Source organism: Periophthalmus magnuspinnatus, chromosome 2, assembly GCF_009829125.3.
Source record: "Periophthalmus magnuspinnatus isolate fPerMag1 chromosome 2, fPerMag1.2.pri, whole genome shotgun sequence".
Taxonomy (NCBI): domain Eukaryota; kingdom Metazoa; phylum Chordata; class Actinopteri; order Gobiiformes; family Gobiidae; genus Periophthalmus; species Periophthalmus magnuspinnatus.
This window is the reverse complement of record NC_047127.1, coordinates 3,556,044-3,583,541: the sequence shown is the minus strand read 5'-3', so window position 1 is coordinate 3,583,541 and position 27,498 is coordinate 3,556,044. Positions and strand designations below refer to the sequence as shown.

The following is a 27,498-nucleotide window of genomic DNA, read 5'->3' as shown; positions in this document are numbered from 1 at the left end:
TTTTACGAGAATAAAGTCAAAGTACTACGAGTGAATAAAGTCGTAATTTCATCCTCATAAAATTACGTCTTTAATGTCGAAATGCTACGACTTTATTCTCGCAATTTATTTTATTTAACTGACCCTTATACTTTGTCGTATAAATGGTCAGACTTTTATACTGCGCTTTTCCACTTTCAAGACACTCAAAGCATTTTACAAAGAAGGAACCGCTCTCCCACACAGTCACACATTCACACGCAGACACTGGGGGCGAAACGGGCAAAAGTGTCTTGCCCTAGGACACAACGGCAGCATTCATCTGTGGGAGCTGGAACTGCGCAGAGGATCTCGACCAATGATGTTTAATGTCGAAGGCGGGATTGGAACGGCCAGCCTTCGGATCAGTGGACGAACGCTCTCCAAATTGAGTTTAGTGATGTTAGCTTTTTGTGTATTTTTGCATGATTTTTTGAGTAATTCACGCAAAAACACAAACGCTCCAACTTTTGTCGTCTGTCAAAAGGTGGGAGTTAAAGTACAGACTGAAAACGGCGTCGGCATCGTCGCACAGCGGGATGGAAGAGAAACAAAGGACGCAGACAGAAGAGAGGATTACGTGTGACATAATCCAGCCTTTAACAAAGAAAGTCAAGTGAAATAACCCAAAAAACATTATAATTACACTTTATACATATTTACACCAGGCAGTAAACAGCAAGAACAAAACAGTACTGAAAATAATTAACCTACTTACAAATTTTATACACATTTATACTTTTAAACCTTTAAGACACTGTGTTTGAACGTCCACGCTAGTCCATACAGAGGGCGCTGTTTACGGGTCACGCCATTTTTAGCGCTGTCTGAATGTCCATTTGGTGAGAAAATAGTGCGCTTAAAATCCCCCACAATGCACCTTGAGTTGGAAAAACAACAGCGGACAGCGACAGGTGTTTAACTGGACGCAACACGACTGAATGAAGCAGAAAGAAGCGCTGGACTATCGCTCTGTTGATCCTGATTATGAATAAAAAACGATTAAATAAACTGTTGCTGTGTGAAGTTGCTAGCGTTAGCGGTTTACCTTAGCTTAAGTGGTTAACAGAGAGAGAATTTACACATCTTAGGTAAAAAAAAACAAGAATAATCCAGTCTGTTTATGTAAAATCCAGTTAGTATTCGTCCATAAATACTGTTCTGATCATTCAAGTTTTATCAGAGTTTAATTTTTAGACTTTTTTCACCCTGACGCCAGAGTCATGTGACCTGAAAGTAGTGAGCTCTGTGTCCGAATCGCGCTGTGAATGAAGCTCTACAGTGAATGAGAGGTCAGGAGCTGGGAGAGACATTCAGACACAGCGTACAGAGTCTGAGTCGTGAGCTTTGTACTTTAAACGATGCAGTGTGTCCTTCTGAGCTGATGAGCCATCTCCATGTTTCCACTGGCCTGATAGATGAGGGAGAGGTTGAAGGAGATTTCTCTTCGTAGATCCACCTGGTCTTCTTCTATTCCCTAAGAAAACAAGGTCCAAACAGGTTTAAAATAATGATAAAAATATTAAAAATGTATTGTAATGATGTGATATGCTGCGTTTAGTTCAGAGTTGACACCTTTTGTTGTTCTTTTAACTGTTTACGTGTTGTTGTCAAAGGCTGTTTATATAAATGGACATAGCTAATCCGCTAGCCACCTTGTTAAGAAGTGATCATGAGGTGCACTTCTGGCTCCAATTCCCTTTCTATTGAAAAACTGTGTCCTCTCTCTCTGTAACTGCTGCTGAGACTCGTCATTTTGGTCTTAAATGTTCATATTAACCCGCTCTACATGATCCTGGGGTTTTCCTTTAGCTATTGTGTCCGTAAATCAAGATACGAACATTAATCGCAGACAAATCTGGCGCCTTCTTTCCCTGAGATCGCTCCCGCTAGCGTTAGCAACAGTTTGATTGACAGCGTTGCTCACTCCCTGCTAAACCAGCCTCGATGAACATTATTTGACTGGAGCCGAACGCTGTGGGTGACGTCACTTTCACTTAGTCCACTTCTTTATACGGACTGTGGTTGCTGTTAATGTAATGCTTTCGTACGTGACACCTGGTTGCTATGCCGACCAGTGGATGTAAAGGTTTTATTGGTCAGTTACTGCTCTGTTTTGAGAGACTGGCTCGATGCGTTGAGACTGCTGTTGTTTTGCTCTTGTTATGGCGTAAACTACACCCTACAGCAGCCATTGTGCTCAGAAAACAAACAATTACAAGAAATTCAGTGTGTTTCCTTGCACCAGAATGCTACAGAATATTGCTTTGCCACAAGACCACTGCAGAATATTAATGTTTCCTTTAGATCACGTGTGTCAAACTCAAGGCCCGTGAGCCAAATGCGGCCCGCAACGTCATTATATGTGGCCGCAACAAAGAAAATTTAAAGGTATGACTGTCTTAAAATATCAGTTTATCAGGAGATACACAGCTACACAGCCATTTTTTCATATCTATGCAAATTCATATGCAATATTTGTAACGTAAATAAGTAATAAATATAGAAACGGTTAATTAACAAGATTAAAAAGTAGTTGCATCTATTTTACATTACATTTGGTTATATTTAGTTACATTTATACTGTGTTAAAGTTACATCTGGCCCTTTGAGAGCAACCATTTTGTTCATGTGGCCCCCCCCTAGATTATGTATAAACGCCATGACAACGAAGAGCTGCGCTGCTGTGGGTGTGTGCGGTTTTGAAAATAAGCTCACAAATCACTCCAAATACAACTTCAGGTGAGTAAATGACAAGAGGAAACAACTATAACATGGTCAAAAGCTCCGTCAAGTCAATTTTGCAGAAAAGGTCTGATTTAAAGGTCCTATATTATGCAAAATGTGAGCTTTAAGTTATGTTGAAATGTTGTTACCTCCTCAAAAACAGACCTGGAGTTGTGTTTTGTGTCACTCACACATGTTTGAGCTCAAAACGCTCTGTTCCACCTCGTGATGTCATGAAGTGGTCGTGGAACAGAGTGTTTTCAGCCTAAATCTACAGGGTTTGTGTGTTAAACTTGTGTGAATGAAACAAAACACAACTCCAGGTCTGTTTGTGATGAGGAAACACATCAGAAAATAGCGTCACATGAGCCCTTTAAGTATTTGTTTTGTATTTATTAAGTTCATTTATACATTTGTTCATTACATACTGTACCTCTAGTTTCTCCGGTGGCAGACTCAGTGCTTTCTCATAGTAATGAATGGCCAAATGAGCGAGGCCCAGCTGATGCAGCGCTCTCCCGATGTTGTACATACTCTCCTGACACTCTCCACGCAGTTCCACGTATCGCCACAAGAAGGAGAAACCCTGAAGTAAATAGAGTATACAGGGATTTTACAGGGATCTTCAAAACATGGACCTATGCAGCTAAGAAATGGAACAGTAAAACTGTAGAACGAGTGTGTGACGCCTGGCCACGTACTTCTGACACTACAGCTGTACTACTACTACAACTACTACTACAGCTACTACTACTACTACAACTACTACTACTACAACTACAACTACTACTTCTACAACTACAACTACAACTACAACTACTACTACAACTATAGTTACTGCTACTACAACTACTACAACTACGACTACAGCTACTACAACTATTACTACAACTACTAGAACTACTACAACTACGACTACAGCTACTACAACTACTACGACTACAGCTACTACAACTACTAGAACTACTACAACTACTAGAACTACTGCATCTATTACTACAACTACTACTACAGCTACAACTACTACAACTACTACTAAGAAATAATATTAGTATACCTGTAAGACGAGTGTGTGACGTTTGGCCACATACGTCTGACGTTACAACTACTACTACAACTACTACGACAGCTACGACTACAACTACTGCTACAACTATTATTAAAGCTACTAGAACTACTACAATTACTACTACAGCTATTTCTACAACTACTGTCACAGGTAAAACTACAACTACTACTACAGTTACTAGAACTACTTCTACTACTACAACTACTACGAAGGATGATCATAGTTCACCTGTAGGACGAGTGCGTGACGCTTGGCCACGTACTTCTGACACGCCATGTGGAAGTACGTCAGCCCCAAGCACAAACTGTACAGAGGAGTTTGGGGCTGAGTTTGAAACGCCTGGATGTACTGACCTGGAAATATACATATAAAAAACAATAATAAGTATCAAATATAGTTAAAGGTGCACTATGTAACTTTTCTGGTGGTGGTGGCGGTGAAAGGGACTAGAGACCAGAGACTACAGATGGAAATTTGCATCTCTTGCTAGACTTAATTATTACAGGTATTTTTATTGCTCAAATATACTTCGATTATATTCTTACGATGAGCAGGGACACCTCTCCACAGATCTAACCTGTACCTTGTCTTGATGGCATAACGTGCTTGCCTGATGGATCCTCTCAGTCTTTAAAACCCACCTCTTCTCCCTGGCATTTAATACTATCTAGACAGGATAGCTCTGTGTTTTATTCTTCTTTTCTTATGTATCGTGTGAGCTGTATATTTATTTTTTATTGACTTTTATGTGAAGCACTTTGGTCCACTGAAGTCGTTTTAAATGTGCAACAGAAATAAACTGTCTGATAATTGTCTCTATGTTGACAGATAAGTTTAATGCCGTATTGTGGAATATTCCAGGCAAAGCAATAACATCTTCTTGGAAAAAAACTGTTAGCGGGCCCTCCACCAGACATGTTCCACAGTGCAGCTTTAAGAGTAGACTGAATGCTAAATGCTAATGCTAAATGCTAAATGCTAAATGCTAAATGCTAATGCTGATGTTGTTGTTGCAGACCCAGGGCGTGTTTGAAGCTCCCTGACACCATGGCGTTGTGTCCACACAGGACACTCAGGGCGTGGTTGTCGGGATATTTGAGCAGCAGTCTCAGGCAGAACCGGTGGTGGCGCTGGTGCAACGACTTGGAGGTCAACTAAAAAAAAGAAATAAATATATGTGTGTGTTACAGGTCGCTCCTCTTTCTCTGTCCTCCTCGCCTCCATCGCACTTCTCTCTTACTCCTTCTCTCCTTTTCTTTCCTTTCTCTCTCCTCCTCCCCCTTTCTCTCATTCTTTCTTTTCTCCCTCTTCTCTCTCTCCTCCTCTCCCCTTTCTCTCTCTCTCCCTCTCCTCCCTCCCCCCCCCCCTCCCACTCTCCCCTTTCTCTCTCTTCCTTTCCTTTGCCCCCCTCTCCTCTCTCACTCTCTCCTCCTCTCCTCTTTTTCCCACTTCCTTTCCTTTCTCCCTCTCTCCTCTCCTCTCTCTCCCTCTCCTCTTTCTTCCTCCCGCTTTCCTCTCCCCCCCTACTCTCCCCTTTCTCTATTCCTTTCCTTTGTCCCCCTCCTCCTCCTCTCCTCCCTCTCCCCTTTTCCTCCTCTGCCCTTCCTCCCTCTCTCCCCTTCCTTCTCCTCTCCTCTCTTTCCTCCTCTCCTCTCTCCCTCTCGCTCATCCGTTCAGTTTTTATCCATAGACCATCATGAGATCTTGTGTTAAAAGTATCAAAGTTGAACAAACGTGTGTTATATTGAGTCAGTCTGTCGTCATAGTCTGTTATAAACACATTTTATAAACACATTATTTTACATTTGAGTAATATTCTGGAACTTTTATGTTATCTGTGTTTTATTGTTCTTTTTCTATTTGTTTTTTGTTGACTTTTGTTCACTTTGGTCAACTCAAATTGCTTTAAAAGTGCTATAGAAATAAACTTTAACTGAATAGCCTGTGGGGGCGGCCTGTGGGGGCGGCCTGTGGGGGCGGCCTGTGGGGGCGGCCTGTGGGGGCGGCCTGTGGGGGCGGCCTGTGGGGGCGGCCTGTGGGGGCGGCCTGTGGGGGCGGCCTGTGGGGGCGGCCTGTGGGGGCGGCCTGTGGGGGCGGCCTGTGGGGGTGGGTTGTTGGGGCGGGTTGTTGGGGAGGGTGGGGCTGGTTGGAGAATTCACCCGTGGCCATTGTAAAACTATCATCTCTGACGCCTGTTTTATCACATCCGTCAATAAACCAAAAATATGTGAGGCTTGTAAATTCCTTCATGATTAAAGACTTTTGAAAAGACTCTACTACTACTACTGCTACTGCTACTGCTACTACTACTACTACTACTACTAGAACAGTTTGTTCCCTTCTACCATTTTTCACAAAAACACTGGTCACTTTAATAAGTCATGTTTGCACTGTTGTTCTGCTGCTGTTGTATACATTTTCTACCTCTAAGTATTTTATTTTAAGCATTTTTTTTTTACTTTGTGCATGCCCTTATTTGTATTTGTATTTATTCAGTGTTTTTTTATGTTGCACTTTATCACCGCAGTAAGTTCCACCACCACCACCACCACCACTACTACTACCAATCAAAAATATACAATTGTTATTACTTTATTTTGATCCATCAGTGCAAAAATGGCGTGTATCATGATCACAGTATTCCTCGTCTCAAAGTGAAGTATCAGTTGGGTTTGGCTCATACTTCTGTGTCTTTATAACATGAGACTTGACTAGAACTCTCTGCACATGGGTTTGAATCACTCTTCTCTTCGTCACCTACAGGGGGCGCAAAACGTAGCCGCCCGATTGTTTGACGAGGAGAAAAAAAGAACCAGTATATAACCCCCCAATTTTAACATTTTTATTTGAATATTCAAAAACTTGACTAAAGACTTATTTTTATTCATTGGCGTCTGTTTTTGTTTGGCTTTGTTGTGTTTTGTGAAGCGTTTTGAAATGTGCCATAGACATACATGTAACTCCACATGTAACTCACCTGGTTAAAAATGTTCCAAAGCTGAGGCAGATTCACATTTTCCATTAACATCAATCTATTAAAATTAACAAAAAAGAGAAGTCAGTTTTATGCGTCTGACATCAAGGCCAAAAAAAACGGCGATTAACGATTATTGTAAATCACGAGAACGATTAAAGTTTGTGACAGTTTAAAAATGTTATGGATATGAATAATTATCATTTTAATGTTAGGAGTATAATAATAATAATAATAATAATTAAAACTGCAAGCAGTGATAAAGGCCCTCGCCACCCCTTGCAACCGCGGGGTACACGCCACCGCGGAGATCCTGCCTTTCGTTCCTGCCTTTCGTTCCTGCCTTTCGTTCCTGCCTTTCGTTCCTGCTTACATCGCCCCTCCCCCCAAAATCAGCGACTGAGTAATACTACCCCATTCATTCCAATGAGAGCATTCATGACATTGTCACGCCTAAACGGTTGGAAATAGAGGTATGTCTTCATTGGCTTTTTTATTCAGTATGATGAGAGGAATATGTGTACCAAATTTTAATGGTCTATGACACAGTAAATATTTTTCATCCCAGTTAACCAAAACCCATGTATTTCAATGAGAAATGTCAGACATTGCCATGGCAACACCTTTGAAATTAGAGGTATGTTCTTATTGACTTTTTTGTTCAGGTTGCCAAGCCAAATGTCCATGCCCAATTTCAAATGTTAACGTCAAATTAATTTTTTTGGACCGATTCAAAAGTTCAAGGGGGCGCTGTGGAGTAAAAAAATTCTGACATATGTAAATTGTATATCATTTCGTGTAGATCAAGATTTTAAACAAAATGTATATGCCGGGAAATAGGACACTGCATGTGTGAGTTATGCTCACTTTAACACTTTTGCTTTTTTCTTTGCAGGCTGGCCACACCCATATTTTATTATGTAGAAAAATCCAAGACAGTTCCCTATAATCCCACATGGGTCTAGTTCATTTTGACCAATTTGCAAATTTTTTGAATGAAAATCTGAGGCGCAAAAAATCCAAATGTGAGAGGTAAAATTTTGAAAAAATGGGGTTCCGCCTTCCTGTAGGGTTTAGGGTGGGGTCATAATATCATTTTTTACTTGTCTTCACATCTTCTATGTTTGTAACAAATTTCATTTGTCTACGATGAAAAAGGTCTCTCATTGCCGCAATGTATTTCAAATTTTGAGGTGGCGCTATTGAGTCATTTTGATACATTAATTTTTTTGAACATCAAAATAATTAATTTTTCACCAATCTTGAATTTTGGGTCCAATAAAATTGACTTTTCGTTAACGTTCAGGGGGTCAAAAGTGGATTCAAAGTCGCGACCAAAATAAGAAGAAGAAGAATAATAATAATGGAAACGCATTTTCCACCCATTATTTTTCTCCTAAACCATAACAGCTACAGTCATGTGACTTTCTCACATTGTGCCCCATCACAAATAAGGCCCCTGTGAATTTTTTCACACGTCCACGACAAATCGCTTGTCTTCTACGAATTTTTGAAAATGAAATTTGAAGAGGGCGCTAGAGAGCCATTTTGTGAGAGAGTGCCTTGATTTGCATACCATTGCGTTCAGCTCACAAATGTGCATAAACGTTGTATTAGCGTTTTCCCAACAAAAAATGTGTGAAAGAGAAATATTTTATTGAAATATTCCAAAAATTGCGATTTTGTTGAAAATTCACCCTGACCACACCCAAAGTCATAATCAAAATGTAATTGTTAATCTTTAATCACACATGGGTTTAGAGGGATTTGGCCAAATTTGAAGTGTTTGTGATGAAAACTGGGCGAGAAAATGTCCTGAATGTGAGGGTGTGCACTTTTGTCGTTCCCGGGTTTGATCCAATATGGCCGACGTCCTGTACATTTTAGGGCGGGGCCATAATATCATTTTTGTCATGTCCCGACATGTACTATTTTTTGATGTGAGTTTCGGATTTTTACGTCGACTTTTTTCCGAGTCGGGCTCCCATTGGCCCCATGAAAATCAAAGTTTGAGGTGGCGCTACCGAGTCATCTTTCGTTATTTTTTCTCGGGGTCTTTTGTGACAATTAGAGCTCGTCGAGTTCTAATTTTTGACACCACTCACTGCCATGTCGGGGCGTGTTTACTACTTGATTTTTGCCATTTTCCGGGTTTCAGACGCGGTTTTAATGAGTCCCTCGCCGGGACGGAGTCCCAGGCTCGGGCCTAATAATAATAATAATTGTACTTTGCTGGATCATAACTGTTTTCACACAAAAAAAAAAAGAACATTGTGAATAAAGAGGGCACTCGACAGAAAAAAAAGGAGGAAGAAAGGAAAGGAAGGAAAAAAGGGAAGAAAGAGAAAAATAAATAAAAGAGAATGGAGACTCAACCCTGAAACTGAATGACAAAATTAGTTTTAACTTCATAACTAAGCTCACTCATTCATTTTACCTGCTCAATAATAAAATATTAGCTCACTGTAAGCCCCCGCCCCCTCAACGGGCCCCGTCAACCCGCTCCCTCAACCGGCCCCCTCAACCGGCCCCCTCAACCCACCCCAGGCTCTGATCATTGTTTTATTTCTGTTTCTTGTCCTTTGTACCTGGTTTATCATTTTCTTGTCTGTTTCTATCTCTTGTCAAGTTCTGTTATGTTTTGTACTGTACTGTTGTTTTTCATAAAAATAAAAAAAATTAAAAAAAAATACAATAAAATAAAAAATAAATAAATAAAAAAATTTAAATTTAAATTAATAAAAATGAAAATAAAAATAAATAAATAAATCTTGGGGCCCAAAATAAGAAGCCTCACAATTCTGGGTCCCTAAAACCCTGGGGCCTGGGACAACAGAACACACTTTCTCCCCGTGTTGACTCTGGTGGTGCCATGGCGATTATCTTTATTAGAGCTTATCATGATTATATAAAATGTCCCACAAACGATTATTGTGTTCTCTTTTTATCCTGATAAACATGTTACCTGTGCAAATCCTCTTTCTCCTGGGTCTCATACCTGATGTAGTTGTATGCTTTGTAGTGGTTCTGGTCCAGGATCGTCGCGGAGAGGCCGATAAACTCGAGCTCCCTCCTCTTCTCCTTGTTGTCATAGAAAGAGTAAAATTCCATGGCGGACTCCACGAGCAGATCCGTCTCCTCGTACCGGTGAACCTCACACAGCGTGAACAGGCAGCTCAACAGCAGCTGCCACCAGTCCTCCTTAGACAGCACGTTGGTTTTACCTGGACACACAAAAATACGTTTATTATCTGGTACATATGTTTCTTTTATTAACATACTGCACCATTATATAACTATTTATATCGGAGGTGCCCAAACCTTTTTATCAAGGGCCACATCTCAAAACATATTTGAAGCGGAAGGGCCACAGACCGGTGATCAATGGAGTGATTTATACACAGCTTTGACAGAGCCACTGTAGATTAATAAGGCTTAAAACACATTCATTTTAGATCAGTATCTCATTGCAACGTGATGTTTAAGGTTATAGTGGTAGAAACAGTTTAACTTGCTGTTAAAAGTTCTGCTTATGATCTATGGGCCGGTTCAGCAGGTCTGAGGGCTGAAAAAACCTGGTCTGGGGCCATAGTTTGGACACCCCTGTTCTATAAAAATACGTAGGGCTGGACATTTTATACCACATTTGAATGACTTGTTGGGCTTAAAACAGAATCAAAAGAACCCTAACTGAGAAACTGTTCATACGTGCCAACACTGGATATCGTCAGCTTCTCTCAGCTTCTCTCAGCTTCTCTCAGCTTCTCTCAGCTTCTCTCAGCTTCTCTCAGCTCTGCCTTTCAACCAGTTAACCATCCAGGAGCATTTTCAACAGCTACGTCCCATTTCACAAAGCAGGTTGGACTAGTTAACCCACTCACACTGGGACACTCTCGGTTTCCCATTTCAGAAATCAGGCCTGGAGCAGAGTTAGACCCCTCCAAGTTCGTTCACATTGAGTTTCGTTGACCGTCACCATGACAACAGTGAACCAGAGGAGTAGGCCCGTCGCTATAATCTCTATATCGATTTATTGTTCAGTATATGAAACCTGGAACAATATCATTTTGGTTATTTTTTGGCTTTGTGATAAGGTTTAAACTGTAAAAGGCTGAATTAATAACTTCTCTGACTCATTATGGACACAAACTAACCACTAAAGTGTTTAATTCTGCTGTTTATTTATTGCAGCTCATGCTTTTTTGCAGCTTTTTTTTTTTTTTTTTACAATATTGTAGATTTTGAATAGTTTTTGTGGTTTAAATCTGCTCTTGTTTTTTTGTGTCAGTGGCATAAATTAGTTTCAGTATTATCGTTTATCGTTTGAACTTCAGAATGTGTTATCACGACAGGAACAGAGAGGAGGCGTCCATCTTAGGGACAGGCTAAATCCAGGTTTGATATTAAAATGGGATATTAAGTAATACTTTAATGAATAATTCGTGTGAAGCATTAAAACTCAAATATGTTTTTACATGTGTACTGGTGTAGCTCATTAAGTTCTATTTTACAACTTTAAAGTCATTTTACACCTGTTACGGCGTTCTTTGCCCTAAATCTTTACTTTTATTGATATGTTTTGTCATCTATCTGTTTGACCTAACTCCTAAATCTTTTCGTGTGTTGATATGTAATATTATTTATCAGTTTGACCTAATCTTCGTGATACTATCTGTTGTTACGCGCGGGCTTGTATCTCTCTTGTTTGTTAGCGTACGAGACGATGTGTCCAGCGTCCTGAAGTCACTTGGACTAAATTAAGACTGGTATGATTATTTTGATGGTATAAATACACTGTTTGTATGTTCATTTTTAGGCTGAGGGTGAGACGACACTATCAGGGACAACAGCTCTTTGACAACTGTGCACAACTGATTCAATAAATCTGACTTTTTGATTCAAGTTTACTAGTGTTTACTATTAGAAATTCCACAACAACTCCAGCGTCACGAACAGGATTTAGGAATTAGGTCAAACAGATAGATGACAATACATATCAACACAAGTAAAGATTCAGGGCACATGTGTCAAACTCCAGGCCCGGGGGCCAAATGCGGCCCGCCATGTCATTTTATGTGGCCCGCGACAAGGTAAATTAAAATGTATGACTGTTTTAAAATGTCAGTTTATCAGGAGTTACGCAGTTACACATTTACATCATATTATTTACATCTTTGCAAATTTGAGACGAACCATTTTGCTGATGTGGCCCTGCGTGAAATGGAGTTTGACACCTCAGATTTAGGGCAATGAAAGTCATAACACACCTATTTGCACATAAAGGTCTGGAGGAGCTTTGGAGTGTAGTAACAAACTGTACTTTTGTATGTGACATTAAATACATTTATTAACTAATATTAAGGCAACAATTAGCTAAATTAATTGAACCATTTGTTTAATATCAGGCAGATTAACTCCAGCATTTAACATTTTATTAAGAAATTATAATGAGCAGTGAGTTGTGTTATATTATAAATGGAAACAAAATGTATAAAAGTGAAAAATACATTCACTTCAAGTTAAATCCTCATTATTAAAATTAGTTTTAACTGTTTCTGTGAATGAGGAAGTGAAGTGACCAATCAGAGCTCTCCCTCAGGTTCATAGAGTGAGTTACCAAGGCGACTGACTCAAGGTTTAGGTCAACTCTCTCTGTGAAACCGAAACCTCTGAGTTCAGGGTTAACAAAGCCCGAGTTTGGCGTAAACCCGCTTTCTGAACCGGGGCCTTAAAGTTCCGTACCTGTGTTGTCCAGATAGGCCGCTTCATTGTCTGTGATCTCTGGCTCCGGGGCCTGGGCCTTCGCCAGCCTCAGGTGAGTCTCTCCTGATACGTTGACACAGCGGACAGACACTTTAGCGCGCTGCATGGCCACCTGCAACGACGACACGCAAATATATTTACTCACAAGCTCATTTAAAGCTCATTGTGTTACTTTCCTGGAGTAGGGTTACATAGCAGGCATGGGACGATATTGAAATTTTCTGACGATTATCATGGCCAAAATAACTGCGATTAATGATTATACCACAATAATGATTAAAGCTGTTATAGATATGAATGATTATAACTTTAATAGAGAATATTATGGATGAGCAGGGCCGTAAATTGAAATTTGGAGGCCCGGGGCAATAAGACTCACATGGCCCCCGTGTAATTTCATTTAATTCATTTATTTATTCATTTCGAGCTCATCTCACAGATTTGTTCCTATACAAGCTTGAAAAGGAGTGGGAACAAGAAAATAAGTTAATAAAAAGAGGGTCCTATTCTGGGCCCCGGACAACAGACCCCTTTGTCCCCCGCGTCGACTCCCCTGTGGATAAGTTGTTTTTTCTACACATTTTGGTGACATAAGGGCGATTATCTTTGTTGGCGATTATCACGGTTATATAAAATGTCCGACCAACGATTATTGTCAACCCTTTTTATCACGATAAACGATATTATTGTTTATTATTATTTATTTTTTCACTACTAAACTGTGTGGTATACGGTGTTTGAATAGCATTATCTACTGTTCTTAATCATTTTTGGCAGCTTTCTGGTCAAAAACGCCTAAATCTAAGTGCGCGTTGGCTCCAGTGGCCTCTGCAATTTGAAGTAGTTGGTGACATCACAAAAGACTGGCCCTGATTAGAGCCAGGTGTTTCTGCACACAAACCCCTGGCTGCAGGGGCGGAGTTTGAAGATCGTTCAGTCGTGCGGGTCTGATACAGTTGACAGGTTAAAATATTGCTGACAGATTTAAACGTTGTCTTTTGGCATCGATCACACCGTTTGTCATATCTCCAGTTCCTCCTGCCCTCCCTCTTTTCTTTAGACCTCCAGGTTCAATCCAGTTTAGCGCTTTATGTAAAATATGGTTTAGTCCAACTTTAAACGGCAACAGGAAATCTTCAGTAATTTTCCAAATATTTGTAGATGACCTCAAACGCTGCTTTGTTTGCCGAGCCTTAGAGACGCTACAAACCGACTTTTCGTTGTCAGTTTCCCACATCTGCGTTTGCTTACCTCCCACCAACAGGTTAAACAACTTAAAATGACCTTTTTTGGACAAGTATATAGTGATTTCAAACTGCATTCAAACTCTTGAGCGTGTGCGTTACCTTGAGCAGCATCGAGATCATACTAATCATCGAATCCAAATAGCCCTCGGTTTGTCCTTGGGTTTTGAGTAATGTCGAACGATGCAACAACAGCTTCAGCTCCTAGAAATGGGACATGTACAACAAACTTTTCAGAGACTTTGAACTGGCACAATACTAAAACACATAATTTTTTTTAAACTTGACTGTTGACTACAAGGATAAGGGACATAATTTCAACTACTATGTCGATTTACAAGCTCTAAAAACAGCGCAGAGGAGCGTGTGAGATTGTAATTTGCATTCTTTCCACCAGATGTCGCCAAATCTCCATATTGTTGCATTAGAATTATAAGGTTCTATCTGCGTTCTGGGTAGTTCTGCGATATCAAGGTTTAAATTTCCACTCCAGAGCAGCCCAATCCAATCGGTAAATGGGTTTTTGCTAATACAAACAAAAAAAATTCAAATAAAAAAACTGCCAAATCCCAAATCTTGATAAAAGTGTGCAGACGGTATTGAGAAAAAATATACAAAAACTGAATTTTCACAAAAACGTCAGATAGAACCTAATAGTTTTGAGAATTACTTAAAGAAAATTTTACTTCTATAAACTGCGAACACTTATTTAGACCTTTGATTGTTTTGAAACGGCTATATTCGCCCAAAACAATGTATTAATATGTTTTATAGGTTTCTCTTTCACTTCTGATGATGCGTCACTACTCCCTCTGCTCTCTGTGCTAAGTCACTCCCCCTTCAGAGCGCTATCACTGCTATCCCGCTAATGAAACTACTGCACGTCGCATCAGGTTTGTGACGTTGCTGTGTACAGTTTTGTAGCATGTTTTTGTATATTTATGGAGAATTGTCGTGTGGGAGCGTGGGTGACGTAGGCTTGTGGGCGGAGTTTTGCGCAGAATCTAACAGCTTAATGTAAGGAGGGTTCAAATAGGGCCAAAGAGAGATAGCTAGATTATTCAAACATGCATGGATGATATCTAAAACCTCTTCAGGCATGTTTTTCACGAGGGAACAACGTAAAAACTCTTTCCGGTGTGTCAGTTGTCCCACATACCTTCTGCGCGGCGGAGGAGTCCTGTGCTAGCGTCTCACTGTCGTACATGGGCTCCAGGGCTTTGAGGGCCTCTTTGGGACGTCCCAGCTGCTGCAGGAGAGTGGCCAGAGACAAACGAGCCTCCAGATGCTGCGGGGCCTTCTCCACCACTTTGGAGTAACTGTCGGCAGCAGCGTCCATGTGACCCAACGCCTTCAGACACTCTGGGACACGAGAGAACAGGGTTAGAGCGGTGTAAGCAAATATAATACAAACTGGTGCTGTACAAGTAGTTATTACAGAGGGGGTGTTCTGCTTCTATGGGGTATTAATGCTAACGCTATTATTGCTGTCAATCAAACCTGTTGCTAACACTAGCTGGAGCGACCTCAGGGAAAGAAGGCGCCTGATTTGTCTGTTATTAATGTTTATATCATGAGTTACAGACACAATAGTGAAATAAAAACACCAGGATCCTATAGAGCGGGTAAATTTGAGAGAGACAGCGCACAGTTTTTTCAAAAGGGAGAGTCGATGGAGTCAGAAGCGCGTCCATGATCACTTCCTGTTTGGAATGTGGCGGCTAGCAGGTTAGCTATGTCCATTTATATATACACTCTATGGTTTATGCATGTTTTGTTTGATAAGATTGGACTTATATTACCTTTGTAAAGCACTTTGAACAGCTGTGGTTGTTTTTAAATGTGCTTTATACACTGTCTGGCCAAAAAAAAAAAAAAAGTCGCCACCTGGATTTAACTGGTCCAGTCGAGGTTCAGCAACAGTCTGTGCTCAAAAACCTGAATATACTGAATGACCAGGTTATTCCATCAATGGATTTTTTCTTCCCTGATGGCACGGGCATATTCCAAGATGACAATGCCAGGATTCATCAGGCTCAAATTGTGAAAGAGTGGATCAGGAGCATGAGACGTCATTTTCACACATGGATTGTCCACCACAGAGTCCAGACCTTAACCCCATTGAGAATCTTTGGGATGAGCTGGAGAAGCTTTGTGCAGCGTCAGACTCGACCATCATCAGTGCAAGAGGTGAAAAATTAAAGCAACACTGGAGGGAAATAAATCTTGTGACGTTGCAGAAGTGAAATCAAAAACAAAGCTAAAGGCGGTCCAACGAAATATTAGAATGTGTGACCTTTTTTTGTTTTTGGTGGCAACTTTTTTTTTGGCCAAGCAGTGTAAATATGTAAATATATGTATTCAGTTACTGGCCACAAATAGTGTTATAACAGGCTACATTTGCGTTGAACTTATTACCAGCGTGACGGAGCCAAACGACAGCGAGGTTGTACTTCTCCGATATGACCAGCGAGGTCAGCAGAGGCAGAGCGAGGAGGTACCTTCCCTCCTCCAAATACGCCTCACTCACATCCAGATACAAGTCCCCGATTTCCTCTGCGCTTTGTTCAGTCAGCGAAGCCACCAGACCCTGTCAACAGAGACAAAATACGACTTTAACAAACGCTATATAATGTAATATGCAGAGTTGTCACGATATGACATTTTGAAATGCAATATACTGATGTTGAAATGATAATACTGAAACAAATTTATACCACTGACACAATAACTCTAAAATCTAAATTATCCCCCAAAAATATTCTAAAAACATGAGCTGCAATACATTAAAAGTAGAGCGAAGCATTTTAGTAGTTACTTTAAATCTATAATGAGTCTTAAAACTTATTTAATCAATCATCTACATCTCAAATTTAATTACAGAACAGAAAAATAACAAAAAGTTCCCGATTTGTACAAAGAAAAAGTCCCCACGATATATATTGACCTCCAAAATGTACAGTTTCATCTCACATATTGAACGATAAGTCGATATAGTGATTATCGTGACAGAGTTGTGAATACAAACTGGGTTCTGGTACCGTTACTCTTTCATTTGGTGGTATTCAGAGTAGTATTTAGAGTACTATTCTAAAATCAAAGGAATACATGGCGGTCCTTCTCTGATGAGTGATAAATAAATGAACAAACAGTGAAACAAACATAAAGCTGTTTTTAATCCTATGTTGAGGCTTTACTCTATAATTTAAATGTATCAGTGGAAGGTAATGGAGTACAAGTAGTAAAGTGCTGTACTTCAGTAGAATTTTGAGGTATCTCTACTGTCTGCTCCACTACCTTTATGAACAGGACAGAAAAATAAAAAGTACTTTTCTTATGATTGATGTTCGTGGTAATAAAATTCATAAGAAAAATATAAAAATGGATTCGTATTGTTCCTGTTGACCAAAATATTCATAATTTTTTACCAATGTATACCAACATTTACACTTTAATATATGAACAACACTTAAATACTTTTACTTGAGTAACATTTTACCTCTGTATCTGCACTTTTACTTTTTAAAATTGAGTAATTCATCCACCGCTGTTTAATCGCAACTTAATGTAACAGTATTTCAAGTATTGAGAATGCAGTACTCAGATTGGACCACATACCAGAATACATTACAGGTATTCAGTATTCTGTAACTATATATTTTCACAGTACTCCTCCCATCACTGGTAATATGTTTTATTAAAGTGCCGTTTACCTCCAGAGGGCTGAAGACGTTCAGGTGAATGAGGCAGACGATGAGCTTGGCCTTTAGGTCTATGGGGACGCTGTCTGGAACCTGCACGTCTTTAATTTCACCTGAGCAAAAAAAAAAAAACACAGGGCAATATTAAAGTGACTGTAATAAGTGTATGAGCAGAAAATACTGTAAAGGTGTGATGATGCATTTTCACACATAGGAGGCGCTAAAACGATTACAATTTATATTACGTCTGTGGCAAGAGATTTCTATAGAGCCTGATCAGAAAAGGGCATTTTAAGACTTGTACGACGATCATAGACGGTGTAAAGAAGTGGACTGAGTGAGTGTTCCAGTGAAATGAAGCTCATCGATGCTAGTAGTTATAGCGGCTAATTTGGAGCCGAGTTTTAAGAATTATGACCACGAGTATCATAGCAACCAAAGAGCCAATCCGGAGCGAGGCTTTTGAAGTTAACGTCTCTTCCCGCCCACACCACTGGTTTAACAGGGAGCAGGTTTTTAGCAATGCTGTCAATCAAACCTGTTGCTAAAGCTAGCAGGAGCAGCTTCGGGGAAAGAAGGCGTCTGATTTGTCTGTTATTAATGTTCATATCTTCATTTACAGACACAATAGTGAAATAAAAACACCAGGATCACGTAGAGCGGGTTAATACGAACATTTAAGACCAAAATGACGAGTCTGACAGCAGCAGTTACAGAGAGAGAGGCCACAGTTTTTCAATAGAAAGTGAATTGGAGCCAGAAGTGCACCCATGATCACTTCCTATTTGGAACGCCACTAGCAAGTTAACTATGCCTATTTATATATACAGTCTATGACGACGATGTAGGCAATTAACTAGAGAAAACCTGTGTGTTAAAAGTAGGTATTTGTGTCTCAAAGCTAATGTAGCTAATGTAAGTTAGTATGAGCTTAAGTTTAATTTCAGTTAGCATTAGCTTCAAGACACAAATACCTGCTTTTCTAAACACAGAAGCTTCCTAAAAGTAAATTGTATAAAAGCTCTTGACCTGCTGTTAGTTCTTAAACTTCCTGTCCATTGCCTGCTATTTAAATATTGATTTGTTTTAGCACGACTCGGCTAATTTCCAATACACAGTGAATGATTCTCTGCAGTTTTAGCCAAGCGTCTCCGTGAAAAGGGTCTATTGAATTTCTATATTGAGTCAAATCAAACAGTTCATTGGGCTAATTGTGCCGCCTGCTCTGTCACTTTATGAGAAACAGCTATAATCACACAGCACTTTTCAATTAGAGTTGAACTGACATGAGGCTCAACAAAACCTGTATTGTTACGGCTGACACCAACTATTCACTGCTCATTTGGGAGACAGAATATTTTTATACTTCTAAAATTTGAAATGCAAAAAAAATACTGCCCATGAACTGAAATAGTTTGATAATTTATATGAGCTGGTAGTTTATTTAGAACTGAAGCTAATTTAGATGTGTTATTTTGTCACAGTGCTAATGATATAATAGTGTTTGCCTTTTAAAGTATACTCTGAATATTATTTTAATTAAGGCGTACTTCAGAGTAACTAATGAATTTACTCTTATCTGTGAAATAGGCCCAGGTCGGTGCAGCGTCTGAGGTGATGAGGACAGTTGTGGTGCTGAGTTGGAAGGCAAAGTTCTCCATTTACTGTCAATGTTACTGGTTTAGTCCTGGTTTAGTCCTGGTTCAGTCCTGGTTCATATCTCTGGTCTTACCCTCACCTTTGGTCCTGGTTTCGTCCTAGTTCCATCCTCGTTCCGTCCTGGTTTCGTCCTGGTTCTGTCCTGGTTTCTATCTCTGGTCTTACCCTCACCTTTGGTCCTGGTTCCGTCCTGGTTCCATCCTGGTTCTGTCCTGGTTCCTATCTCTGGTCTTACCCTCACCTTTGGTCCTGGTTTCGTCCTGGTTTCGTCCTGGTTTCGTCCTGGTTTCGTCCTGGTTCCGTCCTGGTTCCGTCCTGGTTTCTACCTCTGGTCCTACCCTCACCTTTGGTCCTGGTTTCGTCCTGGTTCCGTCCTGGTTCCGTCCTGGTTTCTACCTCTGGTCCTACCCTCACCTTTGGTCCTGGTTTAGTCCTGGTTTAGTTGAGCTTTGGGTAATGATCGAAAGGACGAGATCGCAGATACAAACGGTTAAATGAGGCACGTCACACTGGGAGAGGGCCCCGGGGAGCTGGAGGAAGTGTCCCGGGGTGAGGGAAGTCTGGTAGTCCCTACTTAGACCGTTGCCTCTCGACTTAGCCGCAGAGGAGGGGAAGAAGATGGACTCTGATTTGTAAAACTGCATCAAATAGACACTAAACCGAGATCGACCGATACGTTTATTTCCACGGTTGATGCTGACACAGATTGTTTAGAATCCAGACGAACCGATGGCCGATAAACTCTAGATTTAGATTATTTTCTCCAAATTATGTCATTTAAATTTACTACAGACAGACCCCAAAACCACTTTTTAACCACTAACCCATAGAGAGCTGTGTCCTCATGTTTTGTGTTGTTTTCTCTTCATATTAAAACGTTAATATGAAGCTTTGTGCGAATTTTCGAAGCAGGAAACTGACCAAAACTAAATATCAGGTCAATACTTCGATCTATCTTTACTCACCGTATTGTTCCTTTGGCTTCTCCTTGACACTTTCCATCTCGCCGCTCTCCGTCCCGCTCCCCTCTGCACTCGTCTGCGCTGTAGGTTCAGGTGTAGGTTCGTTCCTTGCCACCTGAACTCCAGAAAACTTCTCCAAAATCTAAAAAATAAAACACGATGTATTCACTTTTAATGATACAAACGTACATAAAGTTTCCAAAAAAACACAGTATCGAAGCGAAGTACCTGCACTGCCTCGTTGTACTGCTTGTTGGCGATGTAGAGCTCCCCCGCCATGTTCACGATGTCGTCACTGACCAGATCTGGGTGTCGAGAGAGCGCTTCCTCCATCACCCCCAGAGCGGCGGGGAGGTCGTTGCTCTCGTAGTAACTCCTACAAACACATACGCACGAGTACAACGCAAGACAAGTACGAGGAAATGAGAAGAAAGTGGTGTTAAAGTGCGTTAAACATGTGTAAATGGAACAAAAACACAACTCCAGGTCTGTTTGTGACGAGGAAACGACATTAGAACATCAGAAAAAAGTGTAATATGAGACTTTCTGTGTAGTTCTTATCTGGGGTTTGAGTTTAGACTTGGGTTAGACCTGGTTTAGTCCAAGTTTAAACCTGGATCAGATGTAGTAGTGACCTGAAAGCCACAGACACAAACAGGGACGAAGAGTTTTTTTTTTAAATCTTATTTTAAAATACCTGACCAGTTAAAAGTTTGGACACAACCCTCTCATTCAGTGTTTTTCAGTTTTTTACTACTTTCTAAATTTTATATACACACAGAAGACATCAAATATATGAAAAAAGATATATGGAATTATGTAGAAAAGAAAAAACATTATTAAAAAAACCCTACTATTATTATTTTTTTATTGTTTATATTCAATTCAATTTTATTTTCCACCATGACACATACAGACACATGTAGTATATACACACTCAGCGTTTACATACTACATACAGAAGTATATATTGTACACATACTTCTGTTTACATTTGCTTGCCTGTATATAAATGACCTGGAGAAGCTGTGCTAGTTGGTATTTTTGTCTTATTTTGCCATCAGAGTTCGACACGCTGTTTTATGAGAGCAGAAAATTGTAAAAAGAGAGAAATATAATAATAATAAATGAAAAAAATATATAAATAAATAAATAAAATAGAAACAAACAGAAAGAGGTGTATTTACTCATAAAATTAAATTAAAAAGAAAGAAAAGTAATAATAAAAAAATAAATAATAGTGATATTAATCATAATATTGTACTATAATCTACTATATATTGTAATCTATAATATATTCAAATCTTCAAAGTATCTACTCATTGCTTTGTCCAAAAATATTTAGTAGTTAAGTTTTTTCTTTGCTACATAATTCCATATATCGTGCTTATATATTTGCATATATTTAATGTCTTTTGTGTGTGTATAAAATGTAAAAAGTATTAAACATAAAGAAAATAAAACACTGAATAAGAGGGTTTGTCCAAACTTTTGAAATGTGTGATCAAGTACCACCATGTATTCTTTTGATTTCAGAAAAAAATAACTGCATCTAAACACCACCAAATGAAAGAGTAACTGTACCAGAATACTGTTACTCAACATTAGTATTCAGAACACGTATTATTTCCCATCCCGTCTTACTTGGCCATGTCTTTGGAGAGCTGCATGAAGTGCTCTCCCTCCTCCATGGGCAGCAGAGACAGGATTTTGCGATAGCCATCCATACACGGCCTGTGCTCCCCCAGACGCATGTGCAGGTTACAGCGCTCCCACAGGTACCGCACGTTGGTGGGGTCGTACTTGATGGCTAAAAAAAAACAAAACAAAAAACAAAACTGTCATCTTTAATATTTGTCTGTTCATTTTGGTGTTTAAAGGTGCACTATGGGACTTGTCTGATGGAGGTTTTGCCACCTGCTGGTCTCCATGGAGATGTGAACGACTTGATTCTGGATGTTACGCTAAGCTTTCATCATAGAGACTAGCCGCGGACGCCATGAGGCCAAGTTACAGGTCAGATCTGTGGAGAGGTGACACAGCTGACGGTAATTACACAAAACTGACTCTTGTGTTAAAATGTTATTTATTATTTCATCAAAAACAGACCTGGAGTTGTGTTTTATTTCACTTTATTATTAGTCTGCCACATCTTCAAAGCTCAAAACGCTCTGTTCAACTTTGTGATGTCATGAAGTGGTAGTTTTCAAGTTGACAGCTCCTTTTACCTTTAGTTCAGTAGAGATTGTAAATTCCAGGACTGAAATGATCCAAATGATTCTATAAATGAAAATGTGTGGAGTTTAAAAACACAGTGGAGCACTTCCTGTATCACCACATGATGACATCACAAGGTGGAACAGAGCGTTTTCAGTTTGAGAGAAGAACTCAGCCTAAATCTGCAGGTTTGTGTGTTTAAACATGTGTGAATGAAACAAAACACAACTCCAGGTCTGTTTGTGATGAGGAAACAACATTATAATAGATCAGAAAACAGCGTAAGGCCTCGTAGAGCAACAAAAAAAAACATACCCCAAAACATTCCAGGCAAAGCAAAGTCTCCCTGGAGTCAGACCCTGATCAGAAAGGTTACATAGTGCATCTTTAATGATTCTTTCATGATTAGTTGATGTTTTTTTCCATTTATTTCCTCAAATGTGTTACATTTTTAGAAGAAATAAAAGTTTTTTTCCCCCATTTCAGTTCTAGTGCAGCCAGTTTTTAGACGGAAACAATCATGAGATCTTGGATTCAAAGTTCTTCTCCTCCCCCTCTCTCATCCTCTTCTTCCTCTCTCATCCTCTTCTTCCTCTCTCATCCTCTTCTTCCTCTCTCATCCTCTTCTTCCTCTCTCATCCTCTTCTTCCTCTCTCATCCTCTTCTTCCTCTCTCATCCTCTTCTTCTCCACTCACCCTCTTCTTCTCCACTCACCCTCTTCTTCTCCACTCACCCTCTTCTTCTCCACTCACCCTCTTCTTCTCTCCTCCTCTTCTTAATCTCTCATCCTCTTCTTCCTCTCTCATCCTCTTCTTCCTCTCTCACCCTCTTCTTCCTCTCTCACCCTCTTCCTCTCTTCTCCCCTCTCCCCTTTTGCATTCTCTCCTCTTTCTCTCTCCTCCTCTCTATTGTTCATTTTTTAGACGGAGACAATAATGAAATCTTGTATTCAAAGTTTTCCTCCCCTCCTCCCTCTTCTTCTCCTCTTTTTCTCTCCTCCTCCACCCTCCCTCTCTCCCTCTCGCTCCCTCTCTCCTCCTCTCTATTGTTCACTTTTTAGACGTAGACCATCGTGAGATCTTGTGTTAAACGTTCCTGTGTCAAACTTCAACAAACAAGTGAGATATCGAGTCCATCATCGTAGTTCCTGATAAAAAATGTTACAGTTTTGTTCTTCTGACAGATGCGATGGTCAACATACTTTTTTTAAAAACTCATCTCCTGTTATGAAAGGAAGAGCCGAGTGAAAGAGCAGAGCTAAAGTCGAGGCTGAAGTCTGCGTGTTTATTACATCTCCATAATCCAGTACACGACTCGTTTCTACAGTAAACCAACTCAAACTCAAACCTTTGGAGTAGCAGACGATGGCTTGGCGGATGTTGTCTTGTTCCAGGGACATTTCGGCCAATCGGATCCACTCGTCGCAGTCGGAGGGGTTGAGATGAGCCGCGATCAGGCCAAACTGCAGAGCTTTCTCCATGTCCCCGTCGTCCTCGTAGATCATGGTCAGAGTGGAGAAAGGCTCGTAGGCCATAGGAGCTGAAAGAGAAGAGAAGTTTATTCGTGTAGTAATTCAAAGAGCTTTACAGAATAAGAAAGACATTAAAATCACAATACAACAAATCAAAATATAAATAATCATCATAAAATTTACCTTAAAAGAGAAAAGTGCAGAATAAAAACCTTTATACAAGACTAAAATCAATGGAATTCAATTGGACACTGGAGACAATTTAGAAAAAAAATATAATATTGCGATTTTTCTGACAAGATTTGTAGTTTATGTGTTAGATTTGCAATTTATGTTTTAACAATAAGACTCTGTTCAAAGTTCACGTTTGAAACACGTCCAGAAGAAATGACGAAAAGAGCAAAAGCCAAACTGACAAACTAAAACAAGAATGACACTTTGGAGCATATTTGTACAGATCTAAACTACAGGGTTAGAAGTTTTTATGCAGAATGAGAATGAGATATTTTGTCTTATGGTTCAGTATATGAAGCTGGAACTATATTTTTTAGGTCAATATTTCTCGTGTGAACTTTTACTCTGCACTACTGGGACGTTTTTGGTTATTTTTTGGATATATGATAAGATTTAAGCTGTAAAAGGTTGAATTAATAACTTTTATGACTCATTACAGATGCAAAATAACAACTAAAGTGTTTAATTCTGTTGTTTATTTACTGCAGCTCATGATTTTTAACAATAATGTAGATTTAGAATAGTTTTTGTGGTTTAAATCAGATTGGGTTTTGTGTTATATTGGCATAAATCTGTTTAATTATTATCGTTTATGGTCTATATTTACTTCAGCGATATATCAAACTTCAAAATCTGTTACCGTGAGGAAAATTAGCTTAAAAGATTTGCTAATTGCGTCCATTCAAACTACTATTTTGATTCGACTACGATTAATCTTGTAGTTGACTTAATGACACTGTTTTTCACCGCTGGATAAAAAATTTAAAAAAAGTAATTGTGTATAGTTTTTTATCCGTTTGTCCCTTACCTTGTCTTATGATTTCCATGCACATTAAAATAGCATCGCTCTTCTCTCCTCGGGCGTAGCGGATGTTTGCTTCTCCCATGAGGCCTCTGAGAGCACGAGGAAGTTTGCTACGGTTACGACGCTCCTGTAGAAACACAAGAAGATTGAAATTTCCTCCTCCCAAGTCTGAAAACAATGGACAAAGGATTGGCAAAGGGTCATGGTCACATTTTTATATAGCATTTTTTTTCCACCTTCAAGGCTCAAAGCGCTTTACATGAACCTTTGGCTGTAGACCTCTTGATTAAAAAGAACCAGGCAGATGATTAGAAATGATTTGATTTGGAGTTGTTACATTGCACAGCCCTATAAGTGTGTAGCAAATAATGAAAGATTTACTGTTACGTTGTTATGGCGAAACAATAACTCAATATTACTCGTATATTCATCATTACGACAGGTCTTTTTATAAGTTTTTTTAAGATCATTTAAATTATACGCAAACTGAGCAATCAAAGGGAACATGATCAGAAAGAAAACGCTGATTTTGCTGTTTATATGTCATTTTAATAGTCTTAAATCTCCAATAATAATAATCCAACTCTATAATAATCACTTTTGGAGCATGTGTAACTGCAGCCAGTCAAAATCCATCATGTAATATCTGACCAGAGTTTGTACTTACCCTCATCAGCTTCTTGCTCTCTCTGTTCAGTTCCATCTCCAGAGCGAACACATCTCCGGCCGTGGGATTCTCTCCGTCCTCCTCCTTCATCATTCCGTCTTTCTTTCTGCCTCTGCTCCTTGCCTTCTTTTTCCCTTCACTCTTTTTCGCTCGCTCCTCTTCTTCTCGGGTCTCCTCCTCTGGTTCAATCTTGTAGTTTTCATCGTTGACGTCGTCCACGTAGCTCAGTGCGTCGCCGTCCTCGTCCTCGTCTTCGTCTTCTGCGTCCTCTTCTTCGTCTTCTGAAGAGAGCTCAGGTTTGGACTGTCCGAGGATGGAGGCGAACGCCATCTGCACACCGGGGCTGACTCCCTCTGAAGAAGAAAGGAATTGTTACAGGAATTTTGATGTTACAGCAGCTTAAGTCCACAAAAATATATGCACTGGATGGTTAGCCTTTATATTTAAGTAAAGAAATAGAATATACAACTAGGAATGGCTAAGATATAGTGTTTTATACTAAGAAAGAGACTCTGATACCACACACTTTCTTTAAACAATAGAATGTGATTTTCAGCATTATACGGTTGTACTTTCTTTTCTATTCCCATGTGGCCTTATATCTGTGTAATCCTTCAGTGTCCAAGTAGGTTCCATACTAGTCTGCGTCTTATATTTGTTCTGATACATCTCAAAAACATTCTAAAGATATTCAGGGAAGATTCATTTCTGTCCTGTGAATGTGACTTTTAGTATCGATACTTGTTCAAACGAGTATCTAGTTTCGATACCAGTTTTAGTATCGATTATTATATTATTTAATTTATTATCATTATCAATATCAATATCATTATTATCATCTATTTATTAATTGTTTTTTCCTCTTTCTTCCCATCTATATACTCGATACCTTCCTTTCTCACTTACGAATTACTAGTACGAGCTCAATCTCCTCTGCTGTCTCCACTTTACACCCTCCAAAAACATTGGAAATGTCACACGGACACAGACAGACACACAGAGATATAGACACACACACACACACACACACACACACACACACACACACACGCAGACAGACAGACACAAAGACAAACGCACAGAGACAGACAGACAGACAGACACAGGGACTCACAAAGACAGACAAACACAAACAGAGACAGACACACAGAGACAGACAGACACGCACAGATACATACAAAGACAAACACACACAGACACACATAGAGACAGACACACAGACAGACACACACACAGATACATACAAAGAGAGACACACAGAGACAGAGAGACACACACAGAGACAAACAGACACACATAGACACACACAAAACACAGGCTTGTCACATACAATTGTAAATAGCTGTTAGGTCTAGAAACCATGTTATGTGTTACCATCACTTGTCACTATTGTATATATATGGTCACTATGTTGGTCTGTCTTGCATTAAATAAATAAAACAAACAACAAACAAACAAAAACACACACTCTTACCAATCTTCTCAGTGAGCAGAGCAGATGTGGATGGTGCAGCCTCTTCCTCCTCCTCCTCCACTTCACCTCCTGCTCCTGCTGATGCCTGAGTGCTCTCCTAACAACAAACACAAACCAGATTAAACTCCACACTGTCAGGTTAGCTTTGGACATCTACCAAACTAAAAAAAAACACGCTGCAGAGTAATAAAAACAATCAAAAAACACAGGTACCGCTGTTTTCCGCTCATCTCTCCTCCTGTCAAACTCTTCAAAAGTGATTCTTCCTTCCAAATAATCGATTATCTCCGCGCTAAAACCTGACATTTTGGAGTTATTTTGATGTTAATGTGCTAAAAATGACGCACTAAACAGACAAAGTCCCCGTATAAAGTCCATATAAACCAAAAACAGGCGAAGTTTGAAGAAATAAATAAACTAAACTCAACAGCCTGTCTGTGCGCTGCTACTGCGCATGCTCCCAGAACATATGTCACGTGATCTACTGCTTCGCTCTTATTGGCTGGGAAACT

General features: G+C 39.7%; 1 protein-coding gene across 1 annotated transcript; it reads right to left on the bottom strand.

The window, feature by feature from the left end:
- Positions 1 to 584: 584 nt before the first annotated feature.
- On the bottom strand, positions 585 to 27,460 carry gtf3c3 (general transcription factor IIIC, polypeptide 3). The gene is made up of 19 exons (XM_033981803.2): positions 27,200 to 27,460; positions 26,987 to 27,083; positions 25,513 to 25,865; positions 24,849 to 24,972; positions 23,683 to 23,874; positions 21,762 to 21,927; positions 20,346 to 20,493; positions 20,121 to 20,259; positions 17,509 to 17,609; positions 16,214 to 16,385; positions 14,955 to 15,157; positions 13,898 to 13,999; positions 12,531 to 12,663; positions 9,787 to 10,012; positions 6,792 to 6,846; positions 4,833 to 4,968; positions 4,043 to 4,167; positions 3,179 to 3,331; positions 585 to 1,495 (listed from the first exon to the last, which is right to left on the bottom strand). The coding sequence occupies exons 1-19, from the start codon at positions 27,290 to 27,292 to the stop codon at positions 1,373 to 1,375; spliced, it is 2,841 nt and encodes a 946-aa protein (XP_033837694.1). The 5' UTR covers positions 27,293 to 27,460; the 3' UTR covers positions 585 to 1,372.
- Between the last annotated feature and the right edge of the window lie 38 nt (positions 27,461 to 27,498).

What these genes read in the sequence shown, in the direction of transcription:
- gtf3c3 (XM_033981803.2), bottom strand. Translation starts at nt 27,292, where the DNA reads ATGTCAGGTTTTAGCGCGGAGATAATCGATTATTTGGAAGGAAGAATC. An exon ending in TCTGCTCACTGAGAAGATTG is followed by an intron (nt 25,866 to 26,986) that starts GTAAGAGTGTGT and finishes TTTCTTCTTCAG; the next exon opens with AGGGAGTCAGCCCCGGTGTG. An exon ending in TGCCACCGGAGAAACTAGAG is followed by an intron (nt 1,496 to 3,178) that starts GTACAGTATGTA and finishes TTGTTTTCTTAG; the next exon opens with GGAATAGAAGAAGACCAGGT.